Source organism: Neovison vison, chromosome 7 (assembly GCF_020171115.1).
Source record: "Neovison vison isolate M4711 chromosome 7, ASM_NN_V1, whole genome shotgun sequence".
NCBI lineage: Eukaryota > Metazoa > Chordata > Mammalia > Carnivora > Mustelidae > Neogale > Neogale vison.
In genome coordinates, this window is record NC_058097.1 from 51,624,934 (window position 1) to 51,641,499 (window position 16,566).

General features: G+C 55.6%; 1 protein-coding gene across 1 annotated transcript in view; it reads right to left on the minus strand.

Moving 5' to 3' along the window:
- SULT2B1 (sulfotransferase family 2B member 1) overlaps positions 1 to 7,396 on the minus strand; it is a 32,719-nt gene extending 25,323 nt beyond the window's left edge. Inside the window, exon 1 of the mRNA XM_044256971.1 lies at positions 7,213 to 7,396. Coding sequence (XP_044112906.1) covers positions 7,213 to 7,283 — 71 coding nt within the window. The 5' untranslated portion in view covers positions 7,284 to 7,396. The remainder of the gene's footprint in view (positions 1 to 7,212) is intronic.
- Between the last annotated feature and the right edge of the window lie 9,170 nt (positions 7,397 to 16,566).

Here is a 16,566-nt window from a genome sequence, read left to right on the forward strand (position 1 = left end):
ATGCCACTGCCGGCCTCAGGGGATCCCAGTACTACCAGTGTGGAGGCGAGAAAACTAAGGCCATCCCACCTCAAGTTTAACGTTAGCATGGAGTACAGACCTCTTAGCTTCTGCAGCCATCTCAGGCCCCCTGTGACCAAGGGCTGAACTTTCCCCTACTTTACTTTAGGTCCAGGGAACCCCACCCTGCTTTAGTTCCAAGAAAAACTGCTATACCCAACCCTGTAAACAGCCCAGCTACAGCTAATCAGCTCATTGCAGGAAAGTCTGAAATTTTCCCGCTCTGCCCACCCCCCCCACCCCACCTCAAGCCTCTGGTAACCACACATAAATACCCCTGCCTTAACTAGACTCGGGGTCCAAGTCCCTACTCCGTTGTGTCGGGTATACTTAGGCCCAAGCTTAAGCTTGTCGAATAAACCCTCGTGTGATTGCATCGGTGTTGGCTCCTTGGTGGTCTCTCGGATGCAAAAAGTTGGGCATAACACCAGTTTGGTGAGTAACTTAACCGCTTGTAGAAGCAAACGCAAACATTCACAGCGAGGGCTCTGATTCCCTCCCTCGCTCCCCCTTCCCCTCTCCTTCTTCTCCACCCCCTTCTCCCTCTCCTTCTCACCCTCCCTTCTCTTCCCCTCCCCCCTGCCCCTTCTCCTCCCCCTCCTCTCCTTCCTCCTCCTTCTCCTCCCCCTTCACCCCTCCCCCTCCTTCTTCTCCTCCCTCTTCCTCCTCTTCCTCCTCCTCCCTGTTCTCCTCCCTCTTTCCCTCCTCCTCTCCTTCTCTCCCCGTCCTTCTCCCTCTTCTCCTCCTCCCTCTCCCTCCTCTCCCCTCCCTCTTGCTCCCCTCTCCCCCTCTTCCTCTCTTCCTTCTAAAAAATATTGATTTCAGACCTTACACCTTACTCTGCACCTTGCTTACTTTTTTAGGTCAATCGACAGCTGTCTCGTTTTGCTTAAAAATAGCTGCGAGATATCCCACTTCCATCCTTTTTAAAATTATTTTCCTTTTGAAGGAATATATTACTCTTCAGTGAATTTTGACAGAGGCATATTCTCCTGGCAAGACGTAGAAAAGCCCAGCGCCCTGGAAAATTTCCTGCTGCCTCCTCCGAATCTGTCCCCTCCTCTGCCTGAGAGGTGACCTCTGTACCAAGTTTTCCTCAGAAATGGAGTTGTCTGGTCTTCTAGAACTTTCGTCTTACAGAACGTGCTCCAGCGTCTGGCTGCTTTGGCTCAGCGTAACATCCTTGACATTCATGGGTGTTTGTGTGTATATTAGAGTTTTTTTTTCCTTTCTGTGACTGAGTTGAATTCCACTGTGTAAATAAATCATAGGGTGCCTATCCATTTCCCTGTTCTAGGCTGTTTCCAGATCAAGTTATTAAAGGTGCTGCCCCCATCCTGGTCTTTGGGTGGCCCTGCATTTTCATTTCCTTGGACAAATAACCAGGAGTTGGAATTACTCAGGCATTGGATGGGGGTCATATTATTTGCATTACTGTAACTATGAGGTTTACGTCCTGATGGGGTAAAATCCCCTCTCCAGTTTCTTCCCCTCCCTCCACCTCTAGCACATTTCAAATCCACTCAAACTTTTAAATAACTTAAAAAATTTTTTTTGAGATGTATCACTTTTATATATCACTTTCCTAAAGATAATAGTAATGGAGAAAAATCTAGTTAAAGAAATTAATCACTCTCTTCAAATTCTCAGAATTCTTTGTACTGCAGCCCGGGCTTTGTCCCTCAAGGGCCAGTAGACTCACTGTGCCCCCATTGGCTCCCACGGCCCCCACCTCTCTGAGGCCCCCACCCCAGCATGGCCAGTGTTGTTCTGTTCCCACCACAGGTTCTCCCAGTTCCCTGCATACTCTATGCTCCACCAGGCCTCAGAGCTCAGTGTGTGCCTTTAGCCTGAGGCTCTTTGTGATTTTTCTTTCTTTCCTTTCTCTCTAATGCTTCCTTTCTCTCTCTCTCTTTCCCTTCCAACATGCATTTATTAAGCTCCTACTAGGTACCTTTCCAGGCCCTTGGGTCACTCACAGCCTGGAGCCATGCCGGCCAAAAGAACTTTCCAGAATGATGGAAACACTCAATTCTGCACGCCTCTCCCCCCCCTGGATATTGTGTGGGTCACTGAGCCCTTGAAACAAGGCCAGAGCAAAAGGGGGGCCCATTCAACAGTATTTGCTATTTATTGATTTCACCGTCACCCTGACACTTGATTCCAATGATCAGAAAGCTTTTCAGGCAGGTTGGTTTTGACTCAGGCCCGGGGAAGGACTTTCTTGAGCTGTAATGCCATGAGCCCAGAGGCAGATGTCCTCCTGATGGAAGGCTGCCCTTTCATTGGAGCAAAAGGCCACTCGGTCCCAAAGGCTTTGTGTACCGAGCATGTAAAAGATTTCATTGATAATTTTTTCTCTTGGTTACGTGTTGAAATGGTAGCATTTCAGATATATTGGTTAAATAAAATATAGAATTAAAATGATTTTTGCCTGTGTCTCTTGCCATTTGTTTTCTTTCTCTCTTTTTTCCTTCTTTCTTTCTTTTTTTATGTGGCCACGAGAAAATGTTTGCCTCAGAGGGCTCACGCTATGCGTCTATGGGACTGCGTGAGTCTGGCAGGTGGACAGACCACAGAGGCACTGGTCCCCTCATGGGGGTGATGCCTGCCGAGGGACAGTCCTTTCCCAAAGTCTGAGGACTCCTGTCTGAGCCCTTTCTCTGGGCGGTTCAGAGCAAGGCCCTGGACCCAAGGATCTCAATCCACTCAAAGCCCTCCAGGAGCCTGGCACACGCTGAATGCTCAGGAAGGTTCTAATTATCACCATTCTTCACCCTGGCCCCACCCTTCCTGGCACCTGAGTTCCTGGCTCAGGAGTGGGTCACGGGGTTTGGAGAAGGAGGAGGGAAAAAAAATACGTTCAAACCCTGACTCAGCAGAGAGCACTGGATCTGGCCCATCCCCCCCAGGCATCACCCACTGTACCCATTTCACAGACACAGAGCTCCAACGCCCCTGTCTACCCCAGGGTCCCCGCCAGCGAACCACCTGGGCAGGATCTTAACTCAGGGCTGTCTGCTCATGAACTTCACGGCTCCGGCATTCTTGTCTACAGTGGCAAAGCCCTGGTTCCTACCTCTCTCTCGGGGCCTCTGATCCAGGCTTCCCCAGCAACACCAGCATCTCCCTCCTTGCCTTGGCATTTGGTGCCTCCAGAGGGGCCGCCGGGAGGCCACACTCCTTCCCATAGACACTGCCCTCCAGCCACCCGAGCTGCTCGGTCCTTTCCACCCGGCTCCTCGATGTTCCCATGTTCCCAGCCCCGAAAGAGCACATGCACACACAGAGACACATCCCGCCCTTTGCTCCCAAGCCCACATCATCATCGGGCAGCTGGGTGGCTGTGAACATCTCCCAGAGCACCTTATTTACTAGCGGCGGCCCAGAGTCCCCACCCTTCTCGGCCTGTCCAAATTCCACCCAGCCGGTGAGGTCCAATGTCCTATTATTGGTTTACTGCTTAGAACCTTTTTATTAGCGGCCCCCTTCTCCTTGGGAGAAACAGTTCTGTGACTGGCAGGGATTGAGCCAATAAAATCTTTGAGTGGCTCAGCCCTCCCCAGGAAAGGAGGGGGCCAGGACTTTCAAAACCAGGGCCAGAGACCTCAGCCATAAACCAGGCGGAGATCAGAAAGGGCCTTGCAGCAGGTTCTCCAAGATCAGAGGGAGGGAGGGAGGGGTGGCGACAGCAGGTCCAAATGCGAGCTTGGCTTCCTCCGGCCTCGACTCTCTCCAGAAGGGGCTGGTCATGGAGCAGCCCAACATGCCGACACCCCAGGAAACGGGCCGGAGCACGGACTGCCCGCCAAGCCTCCCATCGGGCCTGCCAGCAGCTGCCTCCCCCTCCTCCCCTCGCTCATCCCCAGACTCCTTTCCCGCCCGCCCATGCCAGCCGGCACGCAAGAGGCCAGGCAGCCTCACTTCAGACCCTGGCGACATCCCACCTGGCAAGCTGGGTGACCTCAGGCAACTCACTCAACCTCTCTGGGCCTCCATCGTAAACGGGACGACAAGAGCTAGTCATTGGTGCTTGTTAATCCCAGACAGCTGCTGGGAAGCCCATAAGAAAGAAAGGACCAGAGGGGATGCAGAGCACAACAGTCAGGGTCCTGTCTGCCTCCTGCTGTCAAGGTTTTTCTTTTCAAATTTTGATTTTTGCCCTCGGGATCCCCGTTTTGTACACTGGATTCCTACCTGGCGGCAGGGAAAAACACAGAACTTATAAAGCGTGATTGATGGCAAAGGCTGGGAACGAGAACGTTCCGAGCCCCGGGTCCCACTGGTGTCTTTGGGTTCCTCCTCCCCACAACTGCGACCCCCATGAAATCCCCTTCCGTGGCGGAGTTCTGTCACGTGTGCCTGTGTTCTCCAAGCAGTATATGAGCTTTTCTGGTTTTCCAGGGGAGAGGGGGGTTGTAAAAAATGGAATCGGGTTGCAGGTGGTGTCATTAAGAGCCATTCATGCGACTATGGGTACTAATAGTCCCCATGGGAATTTTCCACTGTCCCACTGGTCCCCTCAGATTCACAGTCTGCCCCTCCTCTCCCTTCTCCCTCCCTGCCCTGCCCCTGCTCACCTGCCTTCTGGCCCTGACTCATCCAGCCGGCTTGCCTAACCTCCATTCATTCCTTGACATCATTCTCAGAGACTTGCTAGGGCCCCCAAGGGGGCCCAGCTCTGACCCTGTCTGTGAATAGGCCACAGTGTGATGCGTGGGGTGAGTCTGAAGCTGGAAGTGGGGTCAGGGAACCTAGCTGCGGTGGCCGAGAATCTGACACCGTGTAAGAAGGGAGTTTGCCACACAGGGAGAAAGGTCATCCCAGGCGAAGGAATGTTCAGATGCGAATCCCAAAGGTGTGAGATCCAGGCCCAGGTGGAAGTGGAGGCAAGCAGGTGGGGCCCAGGCATTGAGGAAGGTGGGAATTGTGGGAACAGAGAGGAGCTCCCACAGAAGAAGCAGGGTGAGAGGCAGGACCTCAGCCCTAGTCCTACGTTTTAAACCGGAGCATCTCCCTCTTGAACTCTGTGATGTATTTCTGCTCCAGAAGAAGATTCCTCTAAAGAGATCTGTGTCTTAAAAGGTTTCAGAAGCCATCGCTATGGGTGCTAGGGAGTCACAGAAGAAACTTGAGCTGAGCATGGCCAGAGGTGGATTCAGGAGATTAGAAAAAAGACTTCTCTGGGAATCGCCACAGAGGAAGTAAATATGCAAAGGCACTGTGGTAGAGAACAGGGAGGTGAGGCCAGGGAATCTCAGGGGCTGGGATGGATGGAGTACACGGCAGGCCAGACTCCAGGCAGGACCTGGAGGGCCTTGGGACTGGGGGGCAGGGAGGGAGAGCTCTGGGAAGGACTGGAGGCAGGGAGGCTGAGGTGAGGCTGGGGGTAGGGAGGGAGAGGAGGCCTGAGGGCACAGGCAGGGGGAGGGCATGGGCTGGAGAGTCCCAGCACAGGACAGTGGGGCTGGATACTCACAAGCCTCCAGGAGGGAGCGGAGGGAGGGGCAAGGTCTGGGGGTGACCCGGGGACCCATGGGGCCATCCCCGAGATGGCAACCAGGCAGGAGGGACGATTCTGGGGAGCCACTCGGTCCCGCCCCAGCTGGAGATGGGGTGTGTCTGAGTCGCCTGGGAGGGGCCCAGAGGAGATGGTGGGGGCCCTCGTGAGGGGCATCCTCCTGGGTCGAGGGGCTCCAGAAGCTCATGGAGAAGAAAGCTGGAGGCGCCATAAGGACCCCTTAGGGGACTACACACAGTCAGGTCTAGACATGTCGACCGGGTGAGGGTTATTTACCCCCATTTTTCGGATAGAGAAACTGAGGTTCAAGGGGGCACTGAGCAAGAAGGGCTGGGGATTTGTTGGTCCCTGGATGTGGGGGAGCAGAGAGGAGGGAGGCTCCCAGGTGCCCAGGTCAGGGGTGAGGCCCCCCCAGAGTTGGGAGCCCAGGAGGGGAGCCCGTTGAGCTCTGGAGGGAGAAACTGCAGAGCCCAAAGGCCAGGAGAGCGGGAGACAAGGAGGACGCTGGGGCCTTCCTCCAGCTGGCCTGGGACAGCCTGGTGAGCACCCTCAGCCCCAGAGCCCCAGAGCCCCTATAGGCTTGTCTTGTCCACATCACACAGCCATCAGAAGTCAAGTCTCTGTGCCCTGGCTCCTGGCTGAGGGAGGGGCAGGCAGGGGAGGGACCCAAAGGCTACAGCCTGGGCTGGCTGGAGGGGCCCAGAGGGCCAGTGCGGAGACCCGCCTGGCAGAGGGGAAGATACTGGGGCTGTGAGGTCACCTAAGCGGCTGGCTGTGTGATCCTGGGCAGCCCGCCTGCCCTCTCTGAGCCTCCACTCGCTCATCTGGAAACGGAGCCTTGGGGAAGGGGTATCACCAAGGCTGCTGAGGACAGGAGGGACCGCAGACCTCCGGGGGTCAGACCCATCGGGTTCAGATCCGCTTCAGGCCGCGTGACCCCGGTCACGCAGACACTTTCACTCTCAGCCTCAGTTTCCCCATCCGGAAAGCGGGTGTGACAAAAGCGTCTGACTCATCCCCGGGAACAAAGGGGTCCTGCTCAGGAGGTGGGGAGCGCCATGCCCTAATGTCTCCCATGAGGGCTGCCCGGGGCGGGGGTGGGGAGGGAGCATCCTCCTGTCCTTCGAGCCCCCGGGGGGCCACACAGAGCCTCTGGCTTGGGGACTCAGCTGCGTCCCCACCCCTGCTCTCCCCTGCTCTCCCATCCTCCTCCGAGCCGAGCAGGTGTCCCTTTCTGAGCCCCCATGAGGGAAAGCAACCCCATCCGAAGGTGCTCTGGGTGTCCAGGAGGAAAAGGGGATGATAGGCACTAAGGTTTCCTGAGAAATTACTGAGAGCCAGACTTCAGCCCCCATCAGCCCTGTGTCAGGAAGAGGCTCTTGGAAGACAGAGACCCTGAGGTCCCCCGCAATGGTCCGGGACAGCTCAGGCACCCCCAAGTAACTCAGCACCGCCCTGTGCCCCATTCCCTTCCAGCAGGGACGAGTCAGCTGGGTCTCGGCCAGGTTTGAAGCAGCAGGGGCTGGTCCCAGGCCCCCTTGCCAAGGCCCATGGCTCTTCCCCAGACCCCCTGTTCGGGAAATGGGTTGGGGGCGGGGATCTCCCCGCTGGTGCCCAGGGCCGGGCCTCACCTGAGTTCCGAGATGTTGTTTTCATGCGTGTCCCACAGGGCCGGGATCCGGGGCTCGGAGGGCCCATCCATGGCAGGCCGGTGAGGGAAGGGAGGGGAGGACGCGCGGGAGCAGGCGGCACGGGGACCAGGTATGTGCAGCGGTGGCGTCTGCCACCAGAGGAGCCCGGCTGGAGCCTACCTCCGCGCCCAAGGGGAGGGGCAGCACCCAGCCGGTTCTCCCAGCTGCTACCCACGCCTCCAACAGCGGGGAGAGGCTGGGAGGGAGCCACCCTTCTCCGAGGGTGGGGAGGGAGGAGAGCTGATGGACACATCCCAGGAATCTCCCCAGCTGCCAGGGGCAGAGTCCAGGAGGCCACTCCAGTTCCATACTGGAACCTTCTGTGTTCCCGGCCCCAGGCACACCTACCCAGGGTCTCTGTTTGCAAGTTCTCAGAGAGTTCATTCATTCATCCATTCATTTATTCATTCAGAAAATATTTTTTGGGTGCCTCGGGCCTGTCGGGCGCTGCTCTAAGGGCTGGGACAGTGTTAGAACCACCTGCTGGGCTCGGGAGAGGATGGGAGAGCAGGGGTGGGGACGCAGCTGAGTCCCCAAGCCAGAGGCTCTGTGTGGCCCCCCCGGGGGCTCGAAGGACAGGAGGATGCTCCCTCCCCACCCCCGCCCCGGGCAGCCCTCATGGGAGACATTAGGGCATGGCGCTCCCCACCTCCTGAGCAGGACCCCTTTGTTCCCGGGGATGAGTCAGACGCTTTTGTCACACCCGCTTTCCGGATGGGGAAACTGAGGCTGAGAGTGAAAGTGTCTGCGTGACCGGGGTCACGCGGCCTGAAGCGGATCTGAACCCGATGGGTCTGACCCCCGGAGGTCTGCGGTCCCTCCTGTCCTCAGCAGCCTTGGTGATACCCCTTCCCCAAGGCTCCGTTTCCAGATGAGCGAGTGGAGGCTCAGAGAGGGCAGGCGGGCTGCCCAGGATCACACAGCCAGCCGCTTAGGTGACCTCACAGCCCCAGTATCTTCCCCTCTGCCAGGCGGGTCTCCGCACTGGCCCTCTGGGCCCCTCCAGCCAGCCCAGGCTGTAGCCTTTGGGTCCCTCCCCTGCCTGCCCCTCCCTCAGCCAGGAGCCAGGGCACAGAGACTTGACTTCTGATGGCTGTGTGATGTGGACAAGACAAGCCTATAGGGGCTCTGGGGCTCTGGGGCTGAGGGTGCTCACCAGGCTGTCCCAGGCCAGCTGGAGGAAGGCCCCAGCGTCCTCCTTGTCTCCCGCTCTCCTGGCCTTTGGGCTCTGCAGTTTCTCCCTCCAGAGCTCAACGGGCTCCCCTCCTGGGCTCCCAACTCTGGGGGGGCCTCACCCCTGACCTGGGCACCTGGGAGCCTCCCTCCTCTCTGCTCCCCCACATCCAGGGACCAACAAATCCCCAGCCCTTCTTGCTCAGTGCCCCCTTGAACCTCAGTTTCTCTATCCGAAAAATGGGGGTAAATAACCCTCACCCGGTCGACATGTCTAGACCTGACTGTGTGTAGTCCCCTAAGGGGTCCTTATGGCGCCTCCAGCTTTCTTCTCCATGAGCTTCTGGAGCCCCTCGACCCAGGAGGATGCCCCTCACGAGGGCCCCCACCATCTCCTCTGGGCCCCTCCCAGGCGACTCAGACACACCCCATCTCCAGCTGGGGCGGGACCGAGTGGCTCCCCAGAATCGTCCCTCCTGCCTGGTTGCCATCTCGGGGATGGCCCCATGGGTCCCCGGGTCACCCCCAGACCTTGCCCCTCCCTCCGCTCCCTCCTGGAGGCTTGTGAGTATCCAGCCCCACTGTCCTGTGCTGGGACTCTCCAGCCCATGCCCTCCCCCTGCCTGTGCCCTCAGGCCTCCTCTCCCTCCCTACCCCCAGCCTCACCTCAGCCTCCCTGCCTCCAGTCCTTCCCAGAGCTCTCCCTCCCTGCCCCCCAGTCCCAAGGCCCTCCAGGTCCTGCCTGGAGTCTGGCCTCCTGCCCAGAGTCTGGCCTCCGCCCCTGTACTCCATCCACCCCAGTACCTGAGAATCCATGGCCTCGCCTCCCTGTTCTCTGCCCCTCCAACCCCAGCCCACCTATTTCGTCACCCCTTAGAGACTTTGAACTTGGCCACAAAGTCCAATGTTCTTACCAGAAATGACTTATTTTTATTTTTTTTTGTTTTTATTTATTTATTTGATAGAGAGAGATCACAAGTAGGCAGAGAGGCAGGCAGAGAGAGAGGGGGAAGCAGGCTCCCCGCTGAGCAGAGAGAGTGATGTGGGGCTCGATCCCAGGACCCTGAGATCATGACCTGAGCTGAAGGCAGAGGCTTAAACCACTGAGCCACCCAGGCGCCCCGAGATGACTTATTTTTATATAACAGAAGGCGTATGTGTACTTTGTTTAAAAAAAAAAAATGGAAGAAAGGAAAGAAAATGTCCGAACAGTCATGTCCGGGTAGAAAATAAGGACCTCCGTAAGCCTCCTTCTACCCATGGAGAGAATCACCATCAACAGTTCGGTGGAGTCTTCCCAGAATGTTTTCTGTCATTTCTCTAGTATGTGCCAGAGAAAATTTGGTTGGTTGAATAAATACAAAATGGTTGCCATTTAAAATTAGATTTCCAAGGGGCACCTGGGTGGCTCAGTTAAGTGTCTGCCTTTGGCTCAGGTCACAATCCAAGGGTCCTTGATTGAAGGACCAAAGGACCAAGGGATTGAATCCGCATTAGGTTCCTTGTGAAGGAGAATGTGGAGAGCCTACTTCTCCCACTCCCTCTCCTTCTGCCCCTCTCTCCGCTTGCGTTCTTTCTCTCTCTCTCTCAAATAAATAAAATATTTTAAAAAATAAAATAAAAGGGGCGCCTGGGTGACTCAGTTATTAGGTGTTTGCCTTTGGCTCAGGTCGTAATCCCAGTGTCCTGGGATCAAGCCCCACGTTGGGTTCACTGCTTCGTGGGAAGCCAGTTTTCCCTCTGCCATTCCCCTGCTTGTGTTGCTGCCGTCACTGTCTTTCTCTCTGTCAAATAAATAAATAAAATCTTTAAAAAAATAAATAATAAAGTAAAATTAAATTAAATTAATTCGATTTCCTGACCAATTACTGTCTGCCCATGTTGTTGCACACAGGAGGGATAGGGCACACGAGACTCACATAACAGATGCACAAAGGCAACTCAGAGAGTGGGATGAGCTGCCCAGGGTCGCACAGCGTTGCCCAATCTCACTTCAATGGCAGGCAGAAGACAAACATTCTGGGGCAACGCACCCCCTTGGTTCATCTGCCCAAAGGCCCACGGCTGAGGTGCTGCGGGGTGGGGAGCCTCCCCCAGCCCCACTCCCAACAGATGAGTTGGAATCTTACCTTGGCTACTTTCAGAATTAGCCTTGATGTGCCCATCTGGGCAGGGGGCTCCCTCGAAGGGAGTGGGGGAAATCAAGAGGGCTCGCTCTCCCTGCCTGGGGATGATGGACTTCTCTGATGTCAGGGAAGTAGGAGCACTGAGCTGGGACACCTTTCCTGGCCCTCTGGGCTAGGCTGCCCTGCCTTTCTTCTGCCTTAATGACTTTGTTTCCAGCTCTGAGGAGGTGACAACTCTGTCCTATCCCTCCCCTGGGAACCTACCCTGAACCCTGTCCCAGGTCACCCCACAGCACTGTCAGAACCAGAGGAGAAACCCACCTGTGCCAACCTCAATTTCCAGAGGAGAGGGACAGTCTAGGGGGACCAGAACACTCAAACCCTCGAGGGAGACTGGGAAAGAAACTTGGGAAGGGGAATTGCCCTGGGAGGCAAGGACATCTAGGAAGACCCAGGGAGAGTTGAAGGAGGAGAATGTTGAAGGGAGAAGGAGGACCTGGTGGCTGTACCTGACTGGACAAGAGACCATTTAGATAAAGTAACCCAGAGACATAGAAATGTTTGCACCTCAGGGCCTTTGCCCCGCCATTCCTCTGTCTGGTGTACACTTCCCCAGAAAGCTGCATGCTTTGGAGCCTCCCTTCACTGTACCTGGCCCTTCTTCTCCTTCCTGAACTTGCCCACCAAGTTCTCCAACCTTTTCACCCATTACCTTTTTGACATCCTAAATGTTTTACTTCTTGGTCTTGCTGACTGTCTATCTCCTCACCAGACTGTCAGTCCCATGAAGACAAGGCTTATTATATGTTTGGCCCCTCTTGTAGCCCAAGGGAAGTGCCTGGAAAAGTTGCTGGGACTTAGGGGTTCCTGAGTAAATGCTGTGGATGGAGTGAGTGAATTATCACAGGGTGAGGGGAATGAGCAGCAGGTCGATGGTGGTGCCTAGAGAATTAGTTGGATCTCTTCAGAAGATGCGGGTAAGGATGGGGAGAGGCAAGACCAGGTTGTATGGGTCTAGACTTCTGAGGAGGTGGCAAGGGGAAACAGAAGACAGGGTGGCTTCTTACCCAATGACAGGAGGGGAGGGATAATAATGGGAATCACTGACCCCATCAACAGGGACATGGGGTAGGTATCTAAGGGACAGGGAAGAGATTTGGAGGTGTGGGGGTTGGAGAAGAAAGTGGAAAAGCTGGTGTCTGCTGGTGCTCCCTGGGAGGAGAAGGAATTATCCATCATCCCTCCCTCCATCCATCATCCCTCCGTGCATCCATCATCCATCCCTCCAACTCTCTGGAGAGGCCTCCTCTGCAGGACTTGGCGTTGCATCCATAAACAAGACAGTGAGTAAACACGGCTTAGAGCTGCCCTCTCATCACAGGACCCATCATCCACATGTGGCCACTGGGCGCTAGAAATGTGGCTCACGTGACCCGGGAAGTGAACATTTCCAGTTATATTTAATTTTAATTAACTTACATGTAACTTTAAAAACAGAAACAGCACCGAATACTTTCCTCATAAATGCAACAGTAATGCTTTGGTAAGATGACATTCTGACTTGGCACCTGGGTGGCAGAGTGGGTTAAAACCTCTGCCTTTGGCTCAGGTCATGATCCTGGGGTCCTGGGATTGAGCCCCATGGCTCTTTGCTCGGCGGGGAGCCTGCTTCTCTTCCTCTCTCTCTGCCTACTTGTGATCCCTGTCTGTCAAATAAATAAATAAAATCTTTAAAAAAAAAAAAAAGGATTACATCCCAACTTAACCCTTGGAACTGAGCAATGCCATTGAGCTCAAGCATGTAAAATATCTCCCGAGTAGTTTTTATATTGATTACATGTGGAAATGATGGTCTTTTAGACATACTGGATTAAGTAAAATGCATTCCTCAAATTAATCTTATCAATGTCTCTCTTTTTTTTTAATGTGGCTACTGGAAGGTTGAAAATAACATGGGTGGTTGCATACTGGTGGGCTTGGGTCTGTTGGCCTGGGGCAAATGCAGTCTGGTTGGTATCCTGCCTGCAGGTCCTGGGCCCCTGTGGGAGGTCAGGAATGGCTTTCCAGTGCCAAGGATGCCCCAGGAGGGGAACCTCTCCAGGTGAGAAGCCTAAAGCTCCTAAGCGCAGGGTCTGGTGGGGACAAAGACCCGGACGCTGGAAAGACACCTGAAAGGGATGTTCTTTGTCCAAGGAGGGAGACTCTGGGGATAAAAGGGACATTTTGGGGCCCTGGGGTGGGAGGTCAGACCTGTCCTTGGGGGGGTTAAGAGTAGCAGGAATCAGTGCTAGGTAAAGGTGGGCTAGGCTGGCCAGCAAGCCCCCCATGAAGATGAAGATGTCACCACTGTACACGACTGACCAGGAGGGGAGCCCCTCTGGCCTCAGATGTCAGGGAAGGTCTCACATGTGTTCCCCTGTTCTGGGCCCCCCAAACCAATTCCTTGGTATTTCCCCAGGCCCCCACTGGGGCCCTGGGAAGCCCCAAGCTATGCCATTTTGTTCTGGGAGCTCAGATGTGGGCAAAGGGAGGTCACTGGGTCATGAGGTCATGTTTCCACAGAATCCGGGCCATCGTCACCTCCAGAGCCTGATCTTTCCATTAAAAGCTAGTAATTGCCGGGAATTCTGGGAGAGCCTGGACCAGGCCAGCTCTGGCGGCTTAGAGGCTGGGTTCCCAGGAGGGCGGAGGCTGGGGGGCAGGGCTCCCAAATCCTGGAGTCGGGAATAAAGAATCCATCTGAATTAGATTGGGGAGTAGTACAGAAGCTGGGGGTTCTGGCTCCTGGGTCTCAGGGAGGAGGGGGCTGGGGGCCAGGAATTCCTCAGTCCGATGAGGGAGGAGGGGCTGGAGGCCAGGACTCCCATGACCTAGACAGACACGAAACTGGGACACCTAGACACCGCGACCTAGGGAAGGGGTGGGCCACAGGTGAGGGATGCCTTTGTCGTCAAGGCTCTGGGGGACCCCTTGGAGAGGGCAAAAGAAGAAGTCTTTTAGCTGGATGGGAAGGGAGGAGGGCGGCTGACACCTCAAAGGCAGCCTATCCCTCCCGCCAGCTTTCCCCTCTAATCAGTGGGTCCATCTCGGGGTGTGCAGCGTTGCAGAAACCTCGTTCTCGGCTCCCCACCCCGATTACTCCATCCCAGTGGAGGAGCCCGCCCCAGGGCCGATACTGCGGGCCGGGCCCCACCTGCACACTCACCTGGGCGCCCCGCCCACCCTGTTCCTGGGGCGGGGCTGGGGCTTCGGGGAGGAGGAGGCGGCCACGCCTGTTCCCCCGGATGGGGGTCGGGGGGAGGACTGCACGGCTGGGGACCCTTATTCGGGCCAGAGACTGAGGAGGGACACTGGCGGCGGACCTGAGAAGCCGGGTCTTCACCAGATCACAAAAGAAGAGGGGCACAGGTGTACAGAGAGCGGGGATTCCCGGAGGTCAAGCCGGGTGATGACAATGTGGGAGAGCCCAAGACTTGGGAGCCTGGAACCCTGGCTCTGGGAGGGGGTCGGGCATAGGGAGTTTAGCTTCCTGGTCCCTGGCGCTGAGGCAGAACCCAGCGAGGCTTCCGGGCTGGGGTGTTGGATATGGGAGCGCTGGGTCCACGGGCACCTGCGTCTTCCAGTCCTCCCAGGTGCTCCCAGCAGCATCCTTGCCTGTCCCCAGGGCTCTCCTCTGCCAAGATGCCGGGGACCCGCCAAACCCGCTGTGCCAGTCAGGCATCCCTGTGACAGCACCCCCCTTTCCCTGCAGTGGCTCCAGGAAGACCTGGGCCCAGCCCGAGGGCAGGGCAGTGAGTAGGTGGGTGGGAGGCGGGCTCAGGCAGGAGAACAGGATGGACCGAGTGATGCTTCATCCTCCCGCCAGACCGACCTGTCCTGCTCATCCCTGCTCCTTCCATCATCCTCCCGCCTTGGGCCAGGGGCGTCACCTCCACATCCTTCTGGGGATGGCACTTCCTCTTTGGTCCCAGGTCCCCCCAAACCTGCTCTACCAAACTTCTCCCCTGTCCTTCCTGCTCCCATGTTCCATTCGTTCACTCGGCAACTCCTACAGAGTTCCTACAGAGCGCCTGTCGTGGGCCAAGAGCTGTGCCAGGCACTGGGGATGCGGCCGCGGGCGGAGGCTGAGAGTGTGAGGTGGGAGCTCAGTCAAGACCCCCGGCCCCGGTGATCCCAGAACAGATCCAGGACCTGGCACGGCAAAAGGGGCTTTGGAGAGGCGATCAAGCCAAGGGTCTTGAGAAGGGGAGATGCCCCTGGGTTTCTAGGGTGGGGTCAGTGTCATCACAAGGGTCCTAGGAAGTCAAAGAGGGAGCCTGGACAGTCTAGACAGATGTTCAGCAGCTGGTTTGAGAGAGGCAGAAAGGGGCAGTGGCCGAGGGGGGCAGGAGGCGGCCTCTAGAGGCTGGAAAAGGCCCAGAAATGGAGTGTCCTCTGCAGCTTCCAGAAGAGACCCAGCCTAGGGCACACTAGGCTTTTTAACCCCATAAGAGCCACTTTGGACTTCTGATAAATTTGTGTTGTGTTAAACGACCACATCTGCGGGAATTTGCTCCAGCAGCAAGGGGAAACTACTGTCCTAGGCAAGAAAGATAACAAGCAGCTAAAAATCACATCAACAGCCCAGAGCGACAAGCACTAGGGAAAAACTTAAGTCAGGTGAAGTTGCTGGAACATGGACAAGGGACTGTTTTCAGTGGGTGGTCAGGGCACTAGGAGACCGGGAGCAGGTCTGGAGTTGAATTGCAGTTTTTTGTTTTATGTTTTAAACGTAACTTCCACACCCAACTTGGGGCTCAGGACCCTGGGATGAAGATCGCACACTCCACTGACTGAGCAGGCCAGGTGCCCTGAATGGTGATTTTAACCAGAGGTGGTGACGTCTGAGCAAGTGCTGGAAGGGGGCGAGGCGGGGAAGGGCACACCATCTGCAGGAACAAAAGTTGGAGGTGGGACTCTGCCTGTCAAGGGGCAGAATGGAAGGATGGTAAGAGCTGGGGGCAATCCCAGTTTCCCTCTGGGACCTGGGACTCTTCCTCTGACTCCACAGGCTCTCTCCCAGCTCAGGGAAACTGACCCGCATTGCACAATACACAAACACAACCAGGGATGCTTTAGTCATACCAAGATCCGCATTCAGTTCTGTTGTATTTGTGAAACACTTACGTAGCATTTATTGAGTAAGTGATGTAGGAAAGAACATTAGGGTTCAAAGCCAACAGCCAAGAACAAATTATTTTCTTTAAAAGATTTTATTTATTTATTTGATGGGCTGGGGAGAGAACACAAAGCAGGGGGAGCAACAGGCAGAGGGGGAGGGAGAAGCAGGTTTCCAGCTGAGCAGGGAGCTGGATGCAGGAATCGATCCCAGGACTCTGGGATTATGACCTGAGCTGAAGACAAATGCTTAACTAACTGAGCCATCCAGACTCCCCAGAAAGAATTCTTGAGAAGTCTTTGGTGCAAAAAGGTGGTTTTATTAAAGCACGGGGACAGGACTCGTCTGCCTTCTGCTTAGGTCATGATCTCTGGATCCTGGGATCAAGCCCCAGGTTGAGTTTCCAGCTCAGTGGGGAGTCTGCTTCTCCCTCTCCCTCCAACTGCTGCTCCCCCTGCTTGTGCGTGCTCTCTCTCTCTCTCTGTGTGTGTGTCAAATAAATAAATAAATGAATAAAATCCTTAAACTTATTTCATTACTTTTAAAGTCATCTCTATCCCCAGTGTGGGATTCGAACTCATCATCCCGAGATCGAGGGTCACTCACTCCACCGACTGAACGAGCCAGGTGCCCCTCACGCCTGGCCCACAATAAATGCTTAATTAACAGTAGTCTGGGAGTCACCAGGTCTCATCCTGTCTGCCCATCCAAATCTCTTTGGGAGGCTTTTAAAAGCCAGTCCCTAGGTCAAAGAAGTCAGAAACTCCAGGGGCCCCTGTCTCTCTGGTTGGTTGACGGTCCCCTTGGAAGAGGGATTGTGTCCACTCACCTCACCGC